This window comes from Drosophila kikkawai, chromosome 2L (assembly GCF_030179895.1).
Source record: "Drosophila kikkawai strain 14028-0561.14 chromosome 2L, DkikHiC1v2, whole genome shotgun sequence".
Taxonomy (NCBI): domain Eukaryota; kingdom Metazoa; phylum Arthropoda; class Insecta; order Diptera; family Drosophilidae; genus Drosophila; species Drosophila kikkawai.
The window spans coordinates 19,539,010-19,563,740 of NC_091728.1; the positions used below are offsets into that span (position 1 = coordinate 19,539,010).

Sequence of the window (24,731 nt, forward strand, 5' to 3'; positions counted from 1 at the left end):
AGTAGCGATAAAAACTACAAACACACTCTAGCATATACGGCGGCACATATATACATATATCTGGGCTCATCCTTTCCGGCACCTCCCTCGCTCACATAGCCTGCCCGCCTCACCCGGAGCATATCTATTCTGCAGTTGCTGTCAACATTTTTCATATCATAAACACTTTTAGTGTTGATATTACCAACAATAACTTTTCCCTCTCACATGCCAGCGTGCCACCAAGGATATTCGGCATGAGCGACACGCCCACCCGTCGTGTAGTTGCGAAGGTTCATCCTTTCTCGGCTGGAATTTTGGTCTTCATGCCCCTGACGCGACTGTTGGCCCACATACAGATACGGCCACACAAGGCGGTGTTGGCCTTCAGTGGGTGTAAGCCAGGCCAAGAACACTCCGAACATTGCGTGTGACCGGACGACACCTCTTAAAGCCGCTGTGGCTTCTTGGCCAGAAGCTGAACTTTTTTTTTATAAAAATTCATATTTGTATAGTAAAATGTTAGCTTTAAGACAGACAGATGAGATCCTAATAGAAAATAATATATTTCTTGAGAACATTTTACAATTGAGTGGAGAAACTTGCGCCTTCGTAGAGTAAAGTAAAGTTAAAGTAATATTTTGCAATAGCTTTATAATCAATTAAAGTTATGGGAATGTTATGTATTTTTATTATTTTTAAAACATATTGGGATTTTTCTTTTTTGATACCCTGTTTTTATATATTTCTAATGATGAAGATAATTCAAAGAAAGCTAAGGCTCTTCTTTGAAAATTTTAATTTATAAGAAATTAGTATTTTAGTCACGTTATATTCACAAACAAAAAAGAAAACTGAGCTTTCTTAACATGTAAATATGAATACCTAATGAAGTTCTCAAATGTTTTTTTATGAAAAATCGTGATATATTCATGGTTTGTTCTAAGCCACACAATTATTTTAAGGACAATCTTAGGTAAGGAGAGGTACAAGCAGGGGCTTATCGAAATTAGGAAGAACACCACTTCCTGTGCTTCATCTAATTGAGTGATGTACAGTAAAGGTTAGGACCAAAAATGGGTTTGAAGCTGTTTACTTTCTTTATTTCAGCTGAGGTGGTGCCCTTTTTTACTTATCTTGGCTTCACGCGGTGTGATGCGGTAACTAAATCTTCTCATTTTCTTGCCAAACCGAATACTCTTTCTAGGATGAGGTGTTTGATTTCTCAAGGAAGCTTGAAGATTATATTTGTAGGATATATATTAGTGGAAATACATATAATAGTTTGCTCTAATGTATTGTTTTTATTTATTTATTATTTATTAAATTAGTAAATGTAAAGATTATGATTATTATTTCCTCATTGCTTTCCTTTACAACTTCCGAAAAGAGCATTGAAATTTCGTCTAATCTTTAATCAACTTTCAACTTTTCCGCCTTTCTTTTTCTTAGTGCTCAGCAGCGTACTTTTCATTGTTTTTTCAGGTTTTAGAGAGATAATTACGAAAAATGTTCTGCGTGCCGCGTTCATTGCGCGATGGGCCAGGCATAATTATGACTCCTGCTGGGGCAGGGCTCGAGAGGAGACTAAGAGAAAAGGGTTAGTGAGCGGCACACTCCGCGCTTTTCACAGTTCAACACAATTTTTTATGCCTTCGCTACATTTCGTTTCGTTTCGCCGCTTGCTTTTTATGTATGGCGCGTGTGTTTCGTGTTAAATTTGTAGCTCCATTCCGGCAAGCAGTCCACGTAGATAAGACATTAAAAAGTGGCAGCCACCACAGAGGGCAGTTAACAAAGGCCACAGTGCGATACGGGAAAATAGGGCGAGGCATCAAGATTATGCAAAGGCGATTGTCGTCCATCAACTGAATTGAAAAAAAAGAGTAGATTTATGCAACATTTTCCATTTGCTAAGCAAACAGAACGCTGAAAACCTGAAATCGATTTGTGGCTCCATGACAAACACATGTTGCGTTCAATCCACGACGATCCCTTGCCAAGTGGAGTGCCATTGAGGAGTTGCCTGGCCCCGCTTTCTCCTCTCAGCCCCTCAGCCTTTCGGATTTCGCTGCAGTTTCTGGCATAGAGACCCGACTCTAGCCCCGATCCGTCATTCCCAGGCCGCCCCCGTTCTACGCCCCGGTCTTACCTTTGATGGCTTGCCAAACAGTTGGAATATGATTTTTGCAATTTTCGCATGAACTCAACCAAAAAATTAAACTTGACTACACTGCACAAATTGTAAAGTTTTTAATACGTTCTGGGGCGCTTCTCCCCTGGCGACGAGGGAGCGTGGCAGTTGTTTCAGGGTTGTCAATCTGTGCGAAAGTCAATAGGAGAAAAAATGTGTTGCCCCAACCATCCTGGCACTCCAATACAGTAATATTTGCACCACTCCACTGTGGCCTGTATGCGTTAAAACTTTTTCTGCTTGCAAAATATTTGAAAATTATTTTAATTAAGGCATTTTAATTAACACATACACCCTGACACACACTCACACGCGTGGCTTTCCCCGATGCTATTGCGCTGGTATGTTGGTTTTTCGCCTTATGTACATACACATATATATACATTTTTTTTTTTTTTTCTGCATAAATTGTTAGGGGAAGTCGGCCTGGCAACATCTCACCAGGCCGCATGTTGACACAGAATTTAAATTTATTTTTCTTGTTGTTTGCGTGATTATTTTACGGCCGAGTCAAACAAATTGAGGTACATGAGCTTAGGGGAAAGGTTTGCCGGGACTAGGAGAGGTTTAGGTTTATATTGCGAGTTGGTAGTTTTCTTGTTTCTAAAATATATGAGAAAATTATATTAATAGTAAACACCCTATACCTTAGCTTGTAATTTTGATGAATAATAAATATTTTGATACATTTAACCCACCTAAATCATTACAGAGAATTCTTCCTTCGTGGTCCTGGGCCAAGATAATTTTTTGCGAATTTCTCGTTCGGTGTAATATAACGATATTGCTCGGCTGCCATTAGTTCGAGACCGAGGCCTCCAGCCGACTGTAATTTATCGACGTGTTTCTATGTAACTGCCTTTTCTCCATATACATTTTTAGGCCAAACACGAGCGCTTAGCCATAAATTGTTGCGTTGAGCGACGCACGGAAACGGAGAGCGAAATATAGGTACAAAATAGCGCTGCGAAACGTCGAAAAAAGCTCAAAGGGAAAACCTAAAAAAAAAAACCTACAAAAAGCATATGAACGGGGCCGTTGCGCTAAATTTCATTTCATGCAGCACTGCGCCTCCAACGACATCGGGGCGGGGTGGGCTGGGTGAGGCAACTCCGCCGGGGTCAAGTTAAAGGGCGGCAGCCCGAGATTTATGTCTCCGTCCGGAGTGGCGGAGTGTCACCCTGGGCTGGAATTTTCCACGCTTCACTCCCTATGGCCGCCTGACAAATTTGCAATATTTGTGCGGTCGAGTCGCGGGTTAATTGAGTTCAAATATGCAATTACATATGCACTTGTTTACGGCGATTATTCCGGCCTTTCCGACAGGGGAAATAAATCAAATAATAAATGTCTGATGTTTTAATTAAAACTGCCGCCATTAAAAATGGGAATGGCTAAGAGCGGAAAAATTAAATGGAATACTTTGCGCGTATTTGCTCATTAATTTAGCTAACAAAAAGTGCGGTTGGTTTTTAATTAAAAAACACTAAAAAAAGAATCCGCATTACTATTCAAATTGTAATAAATGGCAAACGCTTCAATTATGAGTCTAACCTTAGCCCCAGGCATCGGCGAAATATGCTTCAATCCGCCTGCCGCCTTGGTACAGGACGTGCGAAGTCATTTGAATGCTAAAAACAAAAACCAATATTAACTTTTAAGCTTCCCTCTCGCTCGCGCTGCTAATTGCGTTGACAATGGTCGGAGGGTCAGAGGTTGGCAGGGGAACAGTGGCCGGCGGGGCGTGGTCCGCCTTCTGCTAATGAACATCGATTTGGCCTCAGCTGGGTGCGCGGCAGCAGCTCGAAAAACGCTTTCACCGTAATCGAAATCGGAATTTAAATTGACTCATTAAAACGGAGCAAAAAGCGGGTCGCACGACAATTAAACAAACGCTCTGGTCCCGGCTCCCCGCAATCCACTCCACTGGCACCTCCTGACTGCGGCTCCATTCTTAGCCCCCCCTGACGTGGGGTCATTAGTTAATTTGCCAAAGCGGCTTCTCTGCGGTAAAACGCTGTCGGTGGCTTTGGTCCTGCAAGTGTTATAGCACTCGAAGTTGGTATTCGAACAAAGAAACCGTCAGGCGAAGAGATTCAGGAGTCGTTACGGAAGTCTGGAGTTTTTGTAAATGGATATTAAGAATTAAGTGTAGAAGCCTTAAGTATTCAGATAGGTTAACTAGCAGCCAAAATATTATTCTCTCTTTTTAGAATCCCTCAAAATCCGAAAATTGTATACTAGAATCTTATTATTATCCCTAAAGTCAACTTTGACATTTCATATGATGTCAATCAGAATTTGCCACTGTCAAGGACAGGCTTTGTTCCCGTCCAGTAATTTATGTCTGCCACCTACCCCCGAGATCCCTGCCCGTCCTAGCCGCGGTTGCCTTGGTGCGGTGCGTGCCAAGCCGCAATCTGCCGGGCTATTAGATTTTATTGAGCCGCTGATTTACACAATGCGCTTCAATTCAATTCGCCGGCTGGTTTCCGCGTCGGGCTGGAGTCGAGGCGCGCAGCTAATCGCTAATGGGGGAAAAACTCTAAACGGGAATTTAATTTTCACACATAGTTGGGGCGGAAAAATCAATATGGAGCTACCCAGACAGGCTGGCCGGCGAACAACAAAGGCATAAATCACGCGTATAATTTTGTTACAGTATTTTTCCTTAGCTTTTTCTATTAGATGCCTTTCTATATACTCTATATTTGCGATGGAGCACTCCTTTTATTTACATTTACTGACCTCGGGGCAACTTGTCTATGGCTTTTCTGTTCTTTTTCTTTCTATTTCCCATTTTCTTTGCAAGCCATTGTATTGGGTCTGGGTAGTTTCTGGCACGTGTGATGAGATATTTATTAGGAGGCGACATGAAAGCAAACGAATCAATTGTTGGAAGGAACTCAAGTTGTTTGGAAGGCAATGTCTTGTAAGCTTAGAAAGGAAAGACTGCTGTTGTATTTAATTAAAAATAACAATAACTTAATTGCATATTAAACTATTATTATTGCCTGACTTGAGGGTCCCTTTCTTGCTCTATAATTAGTGAATAATAAACACTACGTAATTATTATTTGGCACAGGAAAAGCTTCATGTTCACCTTCAAGCTAATATTAGAATTATTGATTTGTATGTTCTTCTAGAAGGTATTTAGATATATGAGTATAATCAAGATTTACTAACCTGTCTCCTAGATCTGTAACCTAAAGTTATATTTTAAATATGTGTAGTAGCGACTAGTTTCTCTTATCCATTTGAAATTGTTTAAATTCCGAATGAAGCTCTCTTTTTGCTTACTCCCTGGACGCTGTCGATTCTAGTTGTATCCAACGTTTCATGTGGTTGACCATTCGAGTGGACGAGTGGGTTTTGGGGATGGTCCAGCGACGTGTATAAATTTGATTTACTAATGAGGGGAGAAAAGTCCAGTGGAGGGGAAAACCCGGGGCGAGAGCATATGAAATTTTAAGTAGTTTTTTCGCTTGGCACTTGCGGTTTGTCTTGCGGGTGTTGGGAATTGCGGTTGGCATGCGGACCGCAGGACGAGCAGGACTGCACACATGCCAGATCGACGAACGATTTAAATTGGCCAAGTGAGGGCTGAATAGGATTTCGGACATGTGTCCAAAAGTAGATTCCGCAAAGAAGCGAAAATTCAAATTAAAACCAACAAAGTTGGTCCAAAGTTGCGAATTGGATTCCAAACAAATAAGTGCGGACCGCAGAGGGTTGGAAAATAATTAATTAACTCTCTAAGGTTTTTGTAGTTCATCTATATTTACTTTTCGGCTTTTGCTTATACTCCGAGTATTTAATTTTGTTTTTGTCACATCTCTCCACCAACTTAGCTAACGCTTTAATTGATATTTATGCTTAATGCTGCTAGCCTAGCACAGTTTAAACTCTTTTATTTTCTATGATCTAGGGTGTCTTATAACTAGCATTCCTTTCCGAGCATTTCGCTCAAAAACTGTAGCTCTACGCAGGACCTTTGGCCAGTTAAAACGGCATTTTAAACATAAACTTTGATACATTTACATAAGTATGTTGTCTATATACAGTAACAGAATGATCTTTGGGTTAAACCATGATTTTTTACACAATCCACGAATATTATGTACACCGTTTACTTACAGTACCAATTACTCCTATGATATTTCTTTCCTATTTCGATAATATTTTTGCTACAAATATTTAGCTACTAATTTGTCCGAGTCTTTTTGAAGTTACTTTAAAATAGGGTGTATGTTTAACTGTGTTTCTTGATAAATCTTCAAATACCCAATCATCTGTTTTTATTTGACAGATTTTACATTGTTTAAATATTTTTACCGAGGTTCACTTTACTTTTTAGTTGTAATTTATGGAAGGCAGGGCGAAATCATTTTGGAAAAGAAAGTCATTACAAAACCATATATTTTATGATATTTTGCTTAATATTCTATCGTTTATTGATATAACAAGGGATATGCTATTGAACCGAAGGGTTTCTCGGCTTCCGATCAGTTATGCTTAGTTCTTAATATTCCAGATTTCACTTAGGCTTAAGATTATATATGCACAGCACCTTAACAAGAACAGAACAGACTTGTTTTAGTTTTAACATACACTGAAATTCTTGAATGTTGAAGGATATGTATAAACGAAATGATTTTATTGTTGAAACTTAAAGGGAAGATGGTGTTTTAGCCGAAACGGAATATGTTAGTTCAGTGTTTGTCTCCCAACGCCAACGGAGACCTGTATGCCATACTTACACCTACAGCCAGACTTTCTGACTTTCGGACTTAGACACAGCTCTCGGGCACTCGCTGCGTCATCAGGCAGTCCTTGATCGCATTTATGTTGATATTATCGTCCAGGTCCTGCGACGAGTTGCACGAAGTGGTGGCCGTCGTTGTGGCGGTCGCGTTGTTAGCCACACCCATGACGCCCATGACACTGCCAGTGCTGCCCAGCAGCAGGCTGGAGCCGGAGTGGTGCTGCTGCTGGTGGTGAGGCAGATGGAGCTGCTGATGCTGCTGCTGCTGCTGGTGGTGCTGATGCTGCTGGTGGTGGTGCCTGTTCAGGGTGGCGCTCGCTGCTCCAGGCGGATGGTGCAGCCTTCCACTGGCGTAGGCGTTCAGTATATAGCCCCCGCCACTGCCCAGGCCCGGGGGCAGTGTGCCCACCCCGCTGCTGTGCGCCGGCTGCAGATGCGCCGCCAGAGTGGCGGTCGAAGACAGCGAGGTGGGCGATCCGACCGCGCCCATTCCCATGCCCATCCTGCTGCCCAGGCTGCCCAGCATGCTGCTGCTGGGCGAGATGACGGTGCTGCTGCATCCGCCACCCGCTGCCGCCACAGCCGCCAGAAGCTGTGCCCGCTGCGCGTTGATTTGATTGTAGGTGACAGTCGCATTCGCCGCCTCGCTGGACAGCATTGCCGTCGTCAGGGGCACCACCTGCAGAAGAGAGAAGGGAAATCCAAGGTACACTCAAAGTCAAAAAGAGTTTTATTTCTACTTATTAGAGTATAGATTTTAATTAATATTAAAATAATTAATAATTATAACTAAAATTTATTATCAATAATTAAATATATATTATAACTACTCTATATATTTTATTATATATATTATAATATATATTTTATGTTTTCCAGTGCAAGGAATCTTTTCACTTTGAATTTTATCTGTTCAGGCACTTATTTTTATATATATGAAAATAAGTCATAAGACAAATGTACATCTATAATAATATTGTATAAATAAAACCTGCATTGAGGAGTGAATATGAAATAATTAATTAATTTGTTTTTTTTTTAAGCCTTTCTGTGCAGGATAAACATTTGACGAAAATCCATTAAATGAATGATCATGGAATTAAGTGAAATGATTGATATAAATAAAAAATAAATAAATTTAATGCATACAACATAATAAGAATCCATTTAAAAATACTAAAAATAAGAAATAACATTTTATTGCTTTGGCATATAAAAAAGTTAAGACTAGTTTTTCACCAAATAAGCCATTCCAACTCCCTAATATATATAATATATATACCATATACAACAACACTTTCAACACTTTCTTTTTAATTACATATTTAATACGAAATTTTAAATGAACTATAACTAATTATAGGCAGTCATTATTAAATTAAAATGCATACAAGATTTCTAGAATTTAGAGTTCCATGGACCTCTCTAGGCCCCCCGTAATTCAATTACCTTCGATGATTATGCTAAAACTCTTGTGTTTCAGTTAGAACGCTTAAAATGCAACGAAAAATTCTTTGTTATTTTCCGATTTTATTTTTCTGGGAGGCAGGCAAAGCGAAATGAAATTCTAATTGAAATCTCGACGCAATTTCCAGGTGCCGGAGTGAGAGGGGCTGCAAACTGGTATGTTCGGCTGTTATGGCTGGCAATATTTAAAATTATTTAATTAACGAATTGAGTTATGCTGCGATTGCCGGCTGCCCAGCATCAGGATTCGCCCGCCCGACCGCATTTTAAGCCCCCGACCGGAATGGTAATTTAAATGTAATTGAAATCTGCGCAGAAAATCCCATTTACAGAATGAAACAAAAATTCTCTTTTAGTTTAACTCCGGATCCGATTCGGGCTGGGATTCGGATTCTGATTCAGATTCGGGATTTGGATACTTTGTTATCGGTCAGGGGGGCTGTGTGCAGTGCGGCGTAGGCCGATTGGGGAACATGGGGGTGGAAAACCGCAGCGTTCGCTGATTTCCCAGCTACTTCTGTTTCGGTTTCGGCTTTTTTCTGCATTCCAAATTGGTTCGGTCCGGGCTGGAACGGGTGTGGGCTAATGTTTTTGGCCAGATTAGTGATATATATACATATATTCGCGGACTGGCAGTCAATTGGTCATGGCCGATGCATACGGCCATTTCCCGGCTCTAATCTCGTTCGCACAGCTTATGGTAATGGCTTTCGGGGATCTCGACCGTTGTCAACGAATAAAAGAGATATATACACATATATATTTGAATATTCATATGTGCCATATGCCTGCCAGGGCGGGGGCCAGCCCATAAATAAATTCTAATTGCGAACTTAATGAAATGAAAATAAATGTGTTTCGGTCGACACTCTAATCTCGAATGAATGGTCGTCGGACAAAAAATATTTTTAAAATAAAATCGGAGTGGTGGCGGATTTTAGAATGGTTTTTGCACAATTAATTCATCTTTTAAAAATTGAATTTCATCATAAAATTTAAAAACCTTTATGGTTTTGGCGAGCACATCAGGTGCATAACTCACATCGCCACACCTGTTGCCACTCTTGTAGCCACTCCATCCATCCATCAGCTGGAAAAGCAACCGAAAAATTTGCTGTAGCTAGACAAGACTTATTCACGGATTCGTGCTCAATGCGAGTGCCGGGCAAAATTGATTGATTACCGCCCACTCAATATGATATATTGTGTTTTAAAAATCTCACAATTACCCCAGAGCCCCCGGCTCCTAGCACGTTATCCTCTGATTTAGCCAATGGATTTTTATTTATAACCTGAGTGGCAGTGTGGCAAGGAGTGGGCAACGAACGAGTGGGAAATTCGAAGGAGCCGTGACAGTTTAAAAGCTTTTTTTAATACAGCCGGGTGTCCGGGGAGCTCTTGGCTTCTGACTGTGAAGTCCGAGACTGGCACCGTGCCGGAGCCGGAGTCTGGCACCGGCTACCCGGTTACCCGGGCCCCTGCTTAGCAATTTGACAATTTGAGTAGTTGATTGCTTTCAGTGCACCAGCCAGATTGCCAGGACAAAAGTGACATCGAGACTCACGAAGTCTGGGCGAAGTGGCCCAGTAAATACGAACCACAACTGACAACTGACAGACGTTAAACGGTCCAGCTGAACCAGCCAGGATTCATGGACAATCTGGACTACCTGGTTCTCCAGCGGACACGACACACTCACAGACAACGAACCGTTAGTTCGTTGGCAACAAAGCTTACCAAATCAAATTGCATTACGAAGACAATTGCAAGCAGCGTTTCATTGTCTTTCTTTCCATTCAACAAAAATTGAAAACCTTTTAATTATTTTGCAAACTATTCTTAGGTTTAACTAGCTCATTATTTATATATTATATTTGGTTGATAAATATAGTTAAATATTATATATATTTTTATTATTAAATAATGAATATTTGTAATGCCCAAAACGAGTAACTATCAGACGTTCTAATTCTCCAATATTTAGAAAGTGTTGCTAGGTATTTTATTATTTAATGCCTATATTTTCGTGTCAAGAGATTTTATTTTTAATTTTTAACTACGATTATAAAACAATTTTATAAAGTCTAACTAGTTCTTAATGTAATACTTCCCTCTTATAAAGGTAAAGGTAAGCTAGTAATTCCTGAGGGATAGTTTTATACTCACATTGCCATTGGGTGACCACTTGGCAACACCTGCCGCAGTTCCGCCACCCGCTGATGCGACTGTTGCAAACTGATGGACATCCGTGGCAGTGGCTCCTGCTATCGCTCCCGCTCCAGTTCCTGTGGATGCTCCTGCTGATGCTGACGCTGCTCCTCCTCCTGCTGCTGATGCTGCTGCCGTGGGGGCCACCACTGCGGTAGAGGTGCTGCTGCCCGTGGCGGTGCCGGCGGTGGTGCTGCCCACATTGGAGGCATTGCTGCCGCTGCTGCCGGCGCTGCTGCCGCCGACTGCTTGATTGAAATTTATTGATGAGCAGCCACGTTCGATTCATGGGAGGGCAGTGTTAGATTGGCGGGTTCCGTCGTTAAAATATTTACGGTTAAGGGGAAATTGCATTGGTTGATTGGATTGGATCGGTTTGGTTGGGTTTGTTTCGATTTTGGTTTGGCGACGGTCGTATTGTTGTTGTGTTGATGAGATTGATTACGATTGCGAGTCGCCAAAGAACAAAGAAGCCGGATGTGCAGAAAGCGAATTGCCATTGCGATTGCGGGACACATGAAAGTAAATGTCAGAAAAGTGGCCATAAAATTTGATTAAAGTTTAATGTCCGAAGTGCACACTAAAAAAGAGCAGAGTGGCGGACACTTGATTCACTTGACTGGCATTAAAAAAAAAATGAAAGCCACAATTGAGCGACTACTGGATACCCTACACAATGACAATGACTTAAGAGATGGATATCTAAACCATCACAAAATGTAGGATATATTTTGTATTATATAATTATAATTAAGACACCATCAATTTAATTAAAGTGGTGTAAAAACTGTAAATGAATCAACTTGGCTAAGCACTCCTGAGCCATGACTTAAGCAAGTGTGCCGCCATCAACTGTTTATAATCTTACCATATTGCGATGGTATTACGTCCGGATCACGTTCGTCCTCAACCAAATCCTCGGATGATTTCGTTTTTATGTCCGTGTGCTGCCATCGCGGCTTCTCCAAGTTGCCGCCCTGCGTGGAAAACATTCAACGACAAAATAATACGTACATTAATTGCTCGGATGGAAAATCCCATATCCAGCTCTCGCCATTCCAACTCACCTTGAAGACATCGCCTGGCTGTGCGGTTACTCCGGCGGTGGTGGCTTTTCCGCCATGATGACGATTCCGCCGCAAATTGTGCACAAATGTCACCACGAATATTCGTATCGCGATGGCGACACCAATAATTATGATGGTCAGGACACTGCCGACAATCACCGGCGACAATGTCAGTGTTACATCGTCGTCTATTTGTTGTTATTCGCGTAATTACAGGTTGACAATCGCCGTTCATAAATCATCATCGTGTTTTAGATAGATTGTCATCAAAGGCAACGCCAACGCCAACGGGAACGAGAACGAGAATGAGAATGACAACGCCATCGCAAACGCCATCGCAATAGCACATATCCACGCATCAAATTGATTGCCGATGGGAGTGGTAGTTAAGGCATTCGGTTCCGTCGGTTAAATTTGTCGGCAGTTGACGGTTTTATTTTTAGCGTAGAAAATTCACATGAAAATGAGAAGAGCAGAGAGCGCATGTATGTCAAGAGTTATAAGGGGAAGGAAGCCATGGGTAGGAAACGATTAATGATTAATTGGATGGGCAGACAGTGGAAGGAGTAGCCTTCAGCAGCCGAAATAAAGGCTCTTGAAATAGATTTGATTTGGATTTTAAGCTTTTTACATGTAAAATGCTATATATAGACTTGATACTCCATTTATTATTACATATTTGGTTTACTTAAGAGCAATAATATTTATAAGACCCACTGTTCAAAGTCTTGCTTGTCAAAAAGTAATTTTTCACATATTTTACGCCCTTGGATGATGGATGCCGGCTGCAGGCAGGCATTTTGATTGCGTAAGCACTGCAGATGACTGGCGGAGGAGCTCGCTCACCTGTCAGGTGTCACAGGCATAGGCCGGGACAGGGACAGGAACAGAGACAGGGAGAGGCACAGAGAACGAGGCCCATTTCCTGCATGGGATTAATGCAAGCAGGCAAATCATAGGCCAAAGAAGCCCAAATAATTCCCCATCTGATGAGAGAGTGAGCCGCTCGAGCGGCTTGTCAAAGGCACAGCCAGCCTCAGCATCCGACCATCATCCATCAATCAGGGCTGCGAATTGCCCGTTTTTCGGCGACGCCATTTGGCGGCTGGTAGTGCCACTCACCTGTCTTGTAAGCTGTTGAGCCAATTATGAAGTCGGGCAGGAGATAGGCGGCGCTGCGTCCCTTCTGGTTGTACGAGTAGATGCGCAGCCGGAGCGAGTTGTTCTCCTGTACCATCATCGAGGTCAGCGTGTCCAGGTTCTCCAGCGAAAAGAGAGCCTCCTCGGCGTTGCTCAAATTGAATCTGCGGAAAGGGATCAGCATCAGTATCAGCATCAGCATCAGCGTTATTGACAGTCAGGCCCAAGATGATTGCGAATTAAATCAAACGAAATGGCCAGGAAATCGACGGCATTAAGCCTTTAATCAAATGTGCGGACCGAACAGAAGCCAATGCCACAAATACTTTCTGGCACAGCCCCAGCCCCTTTCCATTGGCATTTTTACGGGTTTTTCGCTGGCATGTTTTCCTAACCCCAAGCACTTTTCCCGTCCTGAGATATGCGCTCTTTCCAATCATGACCTCAATTTGAATTTGATGCCGTTGCCGGCGAATTCGGCTATGCGGCTTTGACTTGTCTGCCCGGGAATCCTTTCCTTGAAAAGTTCTGAAATATTAGGGTTCGATGTCTATATTTATTTTGGCCAAACATTTGAACATTGATGGCGATGTTTGTTGCGTTTTCCGCTTCTCAATGTGGGTTTGATGTTTTCCTTTTTCCCTTTTTTTCGGTGTTTTGTTTTGCTTTGTTTTGATGATGTCTTTGTTTTTAATAAGAAATATTTATTAGATGCTGCCGCTCAGATATTCAGCCCGAATATTTGGCACAAATTTATGCGCAAGAAAATAAAACGGAATAAAGGCGACCCTCCCATAATGTTATGTGCGCATATGAATTTGATTTCCCATTTCCATAACATGTGCATACACACCATCCTATACACGTTTAATGCCCACTATGAATTCAATGGCTTGAGGGCCCATTTAAAGACAAACATTTCCTGCCCAAGAGCTGGCTGTTTCACGCCTAATTACACACCTGCACGGAGTGCTTTATACATATCCTATGAGGTGAAAGCACTTGAAGCCCACTTACGGGAACCACTGCTATCGCGTGCCTGCTGAGCCCGAACTATCTCTATTATTGAATAAAATGATGCTGGTACTCATGTCATTGTGGGAGGTGTCAGAACCAGACACATACTGCCGGGTGGTGTGGTTTCGGGGTGGAAAGGTGTTTAGCTAAACGCACAGCCGTGCTATCCTAAGGATAGGTTTTGATACTAATCAGGATACATTAACTACTTTAGCAGGTAATAATCTTAGGTGAGTTTATAAATCTCTTAGGAACTTAAAACAAATGTAAGTCTGACGATATAAAAAATTAAAAGAAATATAGAAAACATCCCACAAAAATGATTACAAATCAAAACAAACCCAATTCGAATGACAAGTTCCTAGCTGTGGAGCCAGCGCTGTGCTTCATTTGATTAAAGCCTTGTATATGGTCAATGTATATTACCCTCCCGGGGGCTAAGGCCCAAGGACACACATGAATGCGAATCGTGTATGCCTGAAACGATATGGAGCCATTTGTTTGACATATGCCCCATATCAGAGCCCGGGGTCAAGCGGGGGCTCACGGTCCCCGGACCGGACATAAGCGGCTTAAATCAAGACCCAACAGGGGCTGTGCAGGGAGGGCCACTGGCCACCACTGGCCACTGGCCCCGGATATGGGCGTTGGCAGTTGTAGTTATAGTTGATTAATATGCTTACCTGGTGATGCCGGTGCGTGTTGAAAACATTTCGAGCACAAATATTTGCGGCAGGCCCCCGTCATAGCCCGGTATGCACTGGATGTCAACACTGAGCTCGGTGCGGTTAAAGACGGTACAGTTGCTGACGGCGTTCGGCAGGGCTGACATCGGAATCAGAATTGAAATCGGAGTCAAATGGGATTGCAGTCCGCACACACGCCCAGGCACATCCACATATCGCCATCGAGGAATCAGATTTATGTTGGGCCCCGTTACGCAGGAAATTAACAAGCAGCAGCAGCGGTAACCAGAAACCAGGAAAAGACAAAAGGGGAGTCATGATCATTTGTTCTTTTTCAGCATGGAATCCGTTCCCTCCCGTTCCGTCTCGTCCCTCGAGCTGCCTCGGAGCGCCCCCAAACTGCACAAACCATCTCTGATTTTGCTGGTTTTGGGTATGGGAACTGTGGTCTGTCTGTTTGACCGTCCGGATGTTTGCCCCCAGGTGGAGTTCTGGCCCAGTGTCTGTGTTTGCATGCGGCATTAACATGTTAAGGTCAAATTGCACGTAATGAAGCAACGACAAGCACAACCGACGACAAGGCAAGCCCCGTAAGGATCTCGTTTACGTTCATGCGTGGATTTATCCTGACATAAAGGAGCCTTACTCGAATGGAACAATTCCTTAATGAAGGTGAAGAGCATTATTAAGAGAGTACCTTGGATTATGAGACAATCACAAGTATTATAGTATAGAGAAGTTCTGTTTTTTTAAGACAGATTTTTGCGTATTCCTAACCAGTTTTTTAGCTTCTTCAATTGGCATTACAAAATTTTAAAAATGTAGTAAAATGTGATCACAAATTACTTATGATTTTATAGCATATTTGTGTAAGAAAATAAATTCTTTAAATATCAAAAACATTGACAATAAAACTTTACAATGGAATCCTTAATGTCTCGATAATTGTAATTTTTTCCACATTTTGTGCTCTGCATAACCGCTCAGACTGAAGCTCTTTCTGGTTGGCAAAAACTTCCCAATCCCCTCCCATACCCACTGACACTTACCGGCTAGCACTACTTGGAAGAGGCAGGGATGCTGCTGGGTGCCCACCTCGTTGGATGCCCAGCAGGACAGTGTGCCATAATCCTGCAAATACATATTTATTTATTATTTAAAATGCGGCTCTTGCTTAATTGCCCGGAGCTGACTTCGGTCCCCACTGTGGACACACTATATATATCCTATATGTAGATATATATATAGGACGGCCGCGAATCGGAGTGTTTACCTGATCTGTGACCGGTGTGTACTTTAAAATGCTGCGGCTGCCGTTCACGCTGAAGCGCTCGCTTCCCACGTCCAGAGTTTCGCCCGAGTTGTTGAATTTCCAGCGAAATGTCCTGCAAAATGTTCGGGCACATGTGTGAGTAAGTTGCGTTAACATTTTGACAGAAGTGTGTGTGTGCAGGAGGCAGTCGGAGCGACAGCAGTGAAAAAGGACAGGTAACGCGGGGACAAGAGGACATGGGCAGGAGCCGGCGAGTGAAGCATGTTTGCGAAGTTTTCCATTTTTAAAATAGCTCGTTAAAATATTAAAGGTTAAACGCAGACACACCCACACACGCTGATCGGAGGCCGTAGCGGAAGGAGTCCTGCTGTCCCTGAGACAGCAACTCGCACACTGGAAGCCTTTTAAAAGGTTAATTATCTCTGGCATATTCGGTCGGACGCTTTCGCATCTTGGCAGTGCAAAAATAAACGTAAATCAATAAAAACAGAAATCCATTTAAAAATCGACAAGGGGAGAAAGGTAAATGAATCAACGAGAGACAGAAAATATGGTGGCCGAAGGAGAGATACTTTAAAGCGAAAGCAGTCGATGTCAACATTGTTAAGTTTGATATTAATGTAATGTATTACATTTAGTTTAAATTGGTTTTATTTACATGCGCGTAATATTTACATCATACAAAAAAACATTTAAATTAGAGATATTGTTATTTGATCCATTCATTTCCAAGGACCTCTGCAACATAGATCAATGGAATTAACTTAATCGGAGTCCGAGCTGCTGGTGCTGCTTGCCTGTAAATTAAAACCATAGTGATACACAGTGATCAGTGCTATTGATGACTTGAACTTACGTCTTCGGCATCTACCTTATAGGGGCATCCACGGTTGACTTCAGGAATCGGAAGAGTAGGATTAACAGCTTTTTCCCTCTGTTTTTTCATCTCCTCAGCTACCACTACACGAGCCAATGCCTTTTTATTGTCCACCAGCTTCTTGATCTCTACCAATTTGCTTTCAAACAGCGACCTGGCCTGCATCATGGTTGAACCAATGAGTCCATCTTCCGGGAAGCTGCTCGAACCATCTCGGAACATCTGATGAACCAAGGCAACGAAGCTATCAATGCTCTCAAAATCATTCGATTCAAGCAGCTTTATCAGTATGAACCAATCAAGGCTCTTCTCGGGGACATAAAAACTGTCTGAGAATTCCTCCCAGAGATCTGCGCGATTGAAGGGCCATGTAATATGGCGGTTTCTCGGAGCCACCATAATCTGTAGCAGCGCCTTACAGTAGTTTTTCTCGATATTTCTGTCTAAATCTTTATAGCAAATCTTAGGGGAACCTGCTCCGATTTTTTGAGCTTTAGGGGCACTCAGGGCTGGTGGGATCTTATATGGATTTCTGTTGCCACTTCGGCGTCCCTCCTCTTCCAGCTTCTTAAGCTCCTGTGCCACTGTAACCCGAGCCAACTCCTTTCTAGCGTTAACCTCTTTCTTGATCTTTACTAGCGTGATATCAAACAGCAAGTTGGTGTCCTTCATGGTCGAATTAACCAGTCCTTCTTCCGGGAAGCTGCGCAAACCATCTTGAAACATCTGCTGAATCAAGCCAACGAAGCTATCCATACTATCAAATTCCTCAGAGTTGAGGTGCTCCTCCAGTTTGGACCAATCCAAGTCCCTTTCGGGGACATGCTTACTGTCCGAGAAAAAATTTCGTAGGTCTGCGCGATTGAAGGGCCAAGTGATTTTGCGATTCTGCCAGTGCGTCATTGTGGTCAGCAGCGTTTTGCAGCAGCTCTGCTCGATATCCTTGTCCACCTTTTTATAGCAAATTTTCGGGGGCGGCGGCGGTGGGGGTGGTGGTGGCGGTGGCGGCGGCGGGTGTGGCGACTGTGGTGGTGGTAGTGGCGGTGGCATTGCTTTCCGCAAAGTTGGAGGCACCGAAATCGCCGATAAGACAGGGATGGGGTTATTATTAAAGGTTACACCAGGAAAGGAATTTTTAGACCGAGCCTGAGGCGCCGCAGGTGTTGCCTGCTTCCGCTTTCCCCCCTTCACGGGCACCTCCTCCTCGTTGGTTAAATCGATTGAGGCTAGGCGTTTGTGGTAACATTTCTTCAGCTCCAAGCCCGACTTGTGGACCGCAGTGCCTTCCTTGTTGAACAGCAAGCAGTTCTCAAAGACAAGCTTCACGTCCTCCAGAGCCTCCTTCGCCTGGTAATAGTAGTTGTTGGCCAGCCGCTTCTTGATTGTGCCCAGGTCCATTGGCCGCTTGATCAGTAAGTGATAGTCGGGCACACCTAAGGCGTTCGAATCCACGGGCTTGAGGAAAGGGGATGCCCAACGCGTTCTCCAGATGGAAGTCAGCACTTTCTTGATGGCGTCCATGACGTTAGTTCTGCGACCCGGTCGATTCGGTGGGGGAAAGACCGGCGGCTGGACAATTCCATTCACCGGTTGCAGCACCGGTGTCCTGCGAGGCTCTGGCACCTTTAATTTGTTAAAAGGAGCCATTTTTTTTTCATTGGACTGCAATGTCAGCACAACAAATTAATAAAGAATAAAAAAGTTAAAAACACAAAAATAAAAGCACTTTTTACTCACTTAGCTCACTTTTTTTTAACTAGCTTAATTAATAATTCACAGCACACAACCTTTCGCTTGGAAAACCGAAGTAAAGTAAGCTTTCTGCTTTGTCGAGACTCAAAAGGTGATTTTTTATGTCACGTTGATGTTTATGAAAGGTTTTGACGTCTAAAATTGCGTTGAAGCTTATGTCAGAGGTAATCTTGATGGAAAATATAATTTTTTCGATGCTACACAAACATTTGCCATTCACCTCGAAGACTTATATACCCCAAAATATCGATTATTATGAAACATGATACAAGAATCATGTATCATGTTATGAATTTTTGTCTTTTCTAATACTTATATATTATTTCTTATTGTTTTTGACATTATTATTTGTCTTTGTATTGTGATAAATATAAAACTGGTAACATGAAATCTGAAATAAGTTGATTAATTTCGATGGACACGGGGTTAACATCATTCTAGCTTTGCAAATAAAATATAAATATATATATATATTGTCGGTAAGCTGCTCGCGCCATTCACACGTCGCCGAATAATGTATTTCGTATAATCGTATTTAATTATAATAGATTTAAATTAAATTTGGTTTGCAGTTTTTCCTATTTCGTTTTGTTAAAAATCAGCTTACCTATGCACTTTAAATTCTTGAAATAAATTCTGCAAACATTTTGATTAAATTCTAATGCATTACCGTGTGCCTGTGGTAATACATTTTTTACCCCGCCGCTTGTCAGGCGTTTAAATGCTGATAAATTAACTTGTCGCCCCACAGCACTATGGGGTTTTTGACCAGTTTTTGTGGCATTAATTAATAACTCGATCAGTTTTGAAGATATCGACATGAAGCTTTACCAATCATCATTATTTGTCCCTAGGCACATATAGTATGAAAATCGTTCGGATCAGGAAACTATATCCTATAGCTCCCATAGGAACGATCGGGTAAAAGTAAAGATAAATTAATGAAATTTAAGGAGCTTATATTTGTTGCTATTTTAACACGATATAGCAATTTTGAACAAAATCGGACAACTCTTTCCCTAGGAACCAAAATAACCAAAATACCGGAAATCAGGGTTTTTCCATACAAACAGCTACCAAATTGGCTCTGAAAACAGTGAGGTTATCTGAGAAAAATTCAAATTGCTACAAAAGTGCGGAAAAGTGCACGATAAGACTAACTGCTTTTTGCTCAGAATTGACAACGCTACAACATACACTTGGACGCATTGAAAACTAATGCGAACTTCTATTTCAAAACTCTTCCCAAAGTTTAAATTTGTTTCTCAAAATTCAGCTTAAGGTGCATTTATAAAATGACAAAATGTCAGTATAAACACGCACAATTTAAACAATTAATACCTTTAACATGTAGTTAAAACCTGTGAAATCAGTGTCCATTAGTTTTTTCCTTTGCAAATTGTGTCTTACACGAATAGTTTAATTTCAAAGATCACTTCGTAAAAATTACAAACTTAGCAGACGTGCTTTTGGATGCAACAGCTGACTTTACAGCTCTGTTGCTAACATATGCTGTTAAGTATTAACATTTTGAGTATGAGGCATAACAGTTCGATGTTTTGTTAATACAATCCCACTATTTTTTTTTTAATTTAAGAACTTTTAAAAAATGATTAAATGCCACAAAAAGTGGTCAAAAACCCCATAGTGCACAGGCCCCCTGAGACCCACCCCCGGGGGGGGGAGAGCCTAAAAGCTGGCAGCAGCTTTTTAATGTTCGCGCGATGCGCCCAGCCAGCTCTCCCGATACTTTTTCCAGCAAAACAGCAGCCCCAACAATTACACGGCGCCGCAGCTGCTCTCGCCACGGTCTCAGTCTCAGGCGCGGCCTCGGCCTCGGCCTCGCATATTTTCCGCCGGCTAATGATTAATTATTTTAGCATAAAGCGTCAGCTCAAGACACAGCACAGCGGCGGCAACAAAAAACGAAATTAAATACAAAACAAGACGCACTCGGACTGGCAGGACTAAGGAAGAGTGGCAGCTGGCCGGGACGTCGGGGCTCGGTGGTGTGGCCTCATTAAAAAAACATTAAAGTGGGCAATGGGCAACATTCCCGCTGACCGGCTAAGTCTCTGACTCAAAGTCAGTTGCACATTTAAAATGAATTAAAATCAACAATTTAAAGTCCAAAAAGAACGACAAACAAAGCTGGGATAAAAGCGAAAATCTCAAGGAATGAAAGTAAGGAAAAACACAAACAAGCACAGAAACAAAAAAGGAAATATTGTTAAATTTTCTCACATTTCCTACAAAATAAACAGCACTTTCCGTTCAGCACACAAACACACACGCCAACGCACACAATCACAATCATTTGTCAATTTTCAAACTTCCTTTCAACAGGAAACCGGAAGCAATCGCCTACAACGCAGCAAAAACCTTTATGAGGAATTGTGCGGAGCACAAGGAGGAGGAGAAGAAGCTGGGTCTAGGACATGGATGTGGGATAAACAGGAAGCTCTTTAGATCCTTCATTGGAACTTACCGTGGCGGGGGATCGGCCTGAATCTCGCACACAACCTCAACGGTCTCGTCCTTTGAGGCACCAATTAATATCACGCGGTCGGAGTGCTTGCAAATGGGTGTATCTGTAATTAAGGTATTTCAATTAATTTTTAATAAATTCAAAAGATGTATAACAAAGGGATACATTTTATAAAAAATTAATTAGAACAAGAATGGTGTAAAACCATGCTAAATATAAATTGTTTTAAATATTACTGAGTTTACATTTTAATCTCAAATGTTAAATCCACAGAGAACTTCTAGTGTAAAAGATGATTTTAGCAGTTAAAAGAAAAATCCAAAAGCCTTAAAAATTTTATATAGAATCCCTAGAAATTTATCCAGCGGAAATCGAAGATAAACCGACACCAGTGAAATGGCACAACGTGGTCGTAAAACGAAACATTTCAGCTTTCTATCACCTGTTGAATGACAAGCCAGATGCCTTATCAGCTGTAGGACATTAAAATGTTCTCAAAATCGGTGGAAAACGAGCCCAAGTATTTGGTTTGTGTGTGGGCGTGGCAGGTGAAAAACGCACAAAAGTGATTTAGACAGCAGGGACCCTCGGAGGGCGTGACGCCTCCGCATTAGTCAGTCAGGGCGAAAGGGACGAACAGGACGAAGGGGAGGCAGGACGGCGTGGCAGGGCCCATGTCTCCTTTACGGGGAATTAATTAATGTGGCAACATGATTTAGTACTTCCCAGTTAAATAGGCGTTCCATAAATGTTAAAGGATTATTAGCTGACAGCACACGTGGCGTATGCGTAATTTGCTGTCGTCGGTGAGTCCTTCAAACTGACTTTCACCCCCAAGCCCACTTGGCACAACTTGAATTTCTGATGAATTGTTTATCTTCAAAAATGTACACAAAAACCAAGGGGGCGTAATTAATTAGCCGGAAAATTACGCCCAATTTTGGGCATCCAGCTGATGTTGTTGCTGCTAACATTTGCATTATACTTTCTGGGGGGAAGAGAGGAGCGAAAGGGAAGTATGTGGTGTGATTACTGGCCGCTTTACTAATTAAGCAGTTCTTAAGCGACAGAGAGGACTGGTGTGGGGTAAATGAGCTGACCTACTTGGTGGGATTATGAAAGGAATTCAATGAGGTTCTCGGTGGGCAATTCCCTGGACAAAAGCAACAAGTTGGGGCCCCCGCAAATGTGGTTTTTGTCATCAAAGCTAAAGGTAATTTCAGCCAAATTACGACTCATTATAATTCCCTTTCATCTATTCCTCGATAATGTGCAAGTAAATTATTTGGATTATGGTAATTTCCTGCACTTTTACCAAGAATGATTTTCACTAAAATTTATTATATTCCGTTCTCAAGGAAACTCTTTAAAAAGCCCCGATTTGCTAGATCCTTTCCAGATTTTGTACCAATTCGTACTTTATAATGAAGCAGATATCTGGATTTTTCTCAGTGGATCAGATATACACGAAGATATGAGTAGAACATCATCCCGACCCTGCAATGGCGGCGCACTCCATCTAATTTATGGTTCACAGCCATGCTCCTGTCAAAATGTGAGTGCCTGGGTGCAAAGGACTTCAGCCGGAGCAGCAATTTGTACGGCTCAAGCGGAAAATGCTGGGAAGTTGCGGAAAAGCCAGTGCAGCAGCAGCTACATGTGTATCGCTCGCAAGCAGGCTAAGCAACTACCCCGGCTCATCATCCTCCTCATCAGGCCGGGCGTCTGTCAAACTGCTTAAATTTAAGCCGCGGCTAGGCGGGAGGAGGCGGAGCATGCGGCGAACGATGTGATGCCTCATAAGTTGCAACATTTCGCGGGCTGTTAAATTGAAGCACAATTCCTCCGGCAGTTGCAGCTGCGATGAAATATGGCCAAAGCCAACGCATGTGGCAAGCATATGAAAGCGAAGCAACGCTGGCAGACAAACGAAGCCGAGCAAAATGTTGTATTTATGCAAAAAGCGGAATGAAAAATATTTTTTTCCAGCCTTGACGTGCAACTGCGCCAAGACTCCGGACGGAGCTCAGCAGAAAATGGAAGGGGGGGAAAAAATAAATAAGAGCAGCCAGCAGAAGAAAAACGCAAATTGCAATACATCAAATGAGTCGTGGATGCGGGCCGGGAGTATATTCGGGGCCCGGCTGCGACGGCTGCAGCCCTGACTTTATGATAAGAAAACAGACGAGCTCCGGCTCCGAGTGGCAGGCACTATTCCGGGGGAGGCGGAGCGACACTGCCAGATAGATGATGCATTCAAACAAAGTGCCGCTTGGCAAATTTATGCTTAAAATCGCTGACACATCACAGCGCTCGAGTGGAGCAGGATTTCTGTTTAAACAGAAACAGTCTTCCTAGGAGGCAAAGGACACGAAAAAGTCAAAGCTGTGAGCACTCAACTAAGTGCACTTTCATAGATTTCAAGATTTTAGAACGTGGAAGAAGGAATTCAATCCAATTTACTGATCATGGGAGGGGTTTTATTTATATATCTTACATTTTCTGATTGTATATCTTATATATTATTTAATTTATTTGTAGATACTACTTACACTTCACCCTCAGAGGCAGCTGATTGCTGACCGTCTCGCCCTCGTCGTTGATGGCACTGCAGGCATAATTACCGGCATAGTGCTTTGTGATCTTCTGAAGGACCAGGCTCTGGTTTGAACGAATTACTCTGGCGGATGTATTATGCTCCAGATGAATGCCCTAATAGAAAAGATATTTAATTTGGACATTATATATATTATTAACAAAAGCAAGCAAATAAGAACCAAACATTTATTTAGTTAATATATGATATTGTCCCTGATTTTGAAACGCCTCTTCTCCTGTTTTAATTGAGCATTTTATAATATAACTTGGTTTATAAACTGAGACTTCCTTAAAATTACTCACAATTAGTTTTCCAAACTAATTTAATATTCTCAGAATTTAAACTTTTGCGTACACTAGTGTGTTGGTAAATCAGATAATCTATACATAAATCACAAATAATACTGTAATGGATCAACCAGCTTTTACTGCTCCCAACTATAATCCGGTCCAAAATCGCTGGAGTTCGAAATTCAATTTGACAAAATCCGCTAAAATTCAGTGCCACACGCGCAAACATTGTCTCCCCGGGCAGGATGTGGAGTGGGAACTTGGCCTGAGTGATTGCCAAGCGAATGCGGACTGCAGTTGAGCGACGGCAAAATCAATGCCGCAAATCCCAAAACTATTTTACCCCAAAATGGCATATCCCAGGACCACCCCCAAACCGCCTCGCACACAAGCGGACAGACCACGGGAATTGAAATGAGCAAATGCAGCGCATCCGAGATCCCGTACATCAGGACATCATCGACGGCGACTCCCTGAGCAGCCACCTCAACGCATACGCAACCTGCCATGTTATTGACACTTGAACAGAAATGAATGCAAGGAGTCAGCCAAGCAGACAGCCCGGTATGCCTTTTAGTGGTTTGGCTTGGGACGGATCCGAGTGGATTGGACTGGATCCCATCGCCCGACTCCTGCCGACCCGTGGTGCGACCTACATTATGCAGCCACAACAGTTTCCGCCATTGAGGATTCGATTGTACGTGACACTCGAAGTAAACATCGTCGCCTTCCTTGATATCATCCGGTGTCAGAGTAGAGCCCAGGCGTAACGTCACCAGAGGTGGATCTGCAAAGAGGAACGAGAAAGCAAGTTAATTAGTCATGTACTGGTCTGCGGTGAGAAAATCGTAGTCGGTAGATTTTCCTTTAGCCTAAGGGTATATTAGCTGCACTTCCTGTTTTTTCCTTGACTCTTTTAGTAGGTCCC

General features: G+C 42.4%; 2 protein-coding genes and 1 long non-coding RNA gene across 3 annotated transcripts in view; 1 reads left to right on the forward strand and 2 right to left on the reverse strand.

The window, feature by feature from the left end:
• Window positions 1-5,944: 5,944 nt before the first annotated feature.
• The window catches only part of side-II (sidestep II), a 69,856-nt gene continuing 51,069 nt past the window's right edge, over window positions 5,945-24,731 (reverse strand). Inside the window, exons 10-20 of the mRNA XM_017181801.3 lie at window positions 24,460-24,590; window positions 23,467-23,626; window positions 20,915-21,017; window positions 15,798-15,909; window positions 15,574-15,655; window positions 14,522-14,663; window positions 12,804-12,985; window positions 11,682-11,869; window positions 11,483-11,591; window positions 10,573-10,859; window positions 5,945-7,618 (exon numbers count right to left, since the gene is read on the reverse strand). Coding sequence (XP_017037290.1) covers window positions 6,965-7,618; window positions 10,573-10,859; window positions 11,483-11,591; window positions 11,682-11,869; window positions 12,804-12,985; window positions 14,522-14,663; window positions 15,574-15,655; window positions 15,798-15,909; window positions 20,915-21,017; window positions 23,467-23,626; window positions 24,460-24,590 — 2,150 coding nt within the window. The 3' untranslated portion in view covers window positions 5,945-6,964. The remainder of the gene's footprint in view (window positions 7,619-10,572; window positions 10,860-11,482; window positions 11,592-11,681; window positions 11,870-12,803; window positions 12,986-14,521; window positions 14,664-15,573; window positions 15,656-15,797; window positions 15,910-20,914; window positions 21,018-23,466; window positions 23,627-24,459; window positions 24,591-24,731) is intronic.
• LOC138927876 (bromodomain testis-specific protein-like) lies at window positions 16,441-18,577 on the reverse strand. Its single transcript, XM_070283199.1, has 3 exons — window positions 18,412-18,577; window positions 16,654-18,336; window positions 16,441-16,594 (listed from the first exon to the last, which is right to left on the reverse strand). The coding sequence occupies exons 2-3, from the start codon at window positions 18,319-18,321 to the stop codon at window positions 16,562-16,564; spliced, it is 1,701 nt and encodes a 566-aa protein (XP_070139300.1). The 5' UTR covers window positions 18,322-18,336; window positions 18,412-18,577; the 3' UTR covers window positions 16,441-16,561.
• Window positions 18,824-20,936, forward strand: LOC138929631 (uncharacterized). The gene is made up of 3 exons (XR_011445862.1): window positions 18,824-18,905; window positions 20,307-20,610; window positions 20,773-20,936. It is a non-coding gene; the product is annotated as an uncharacterized lncRNA (long non-coding RNA).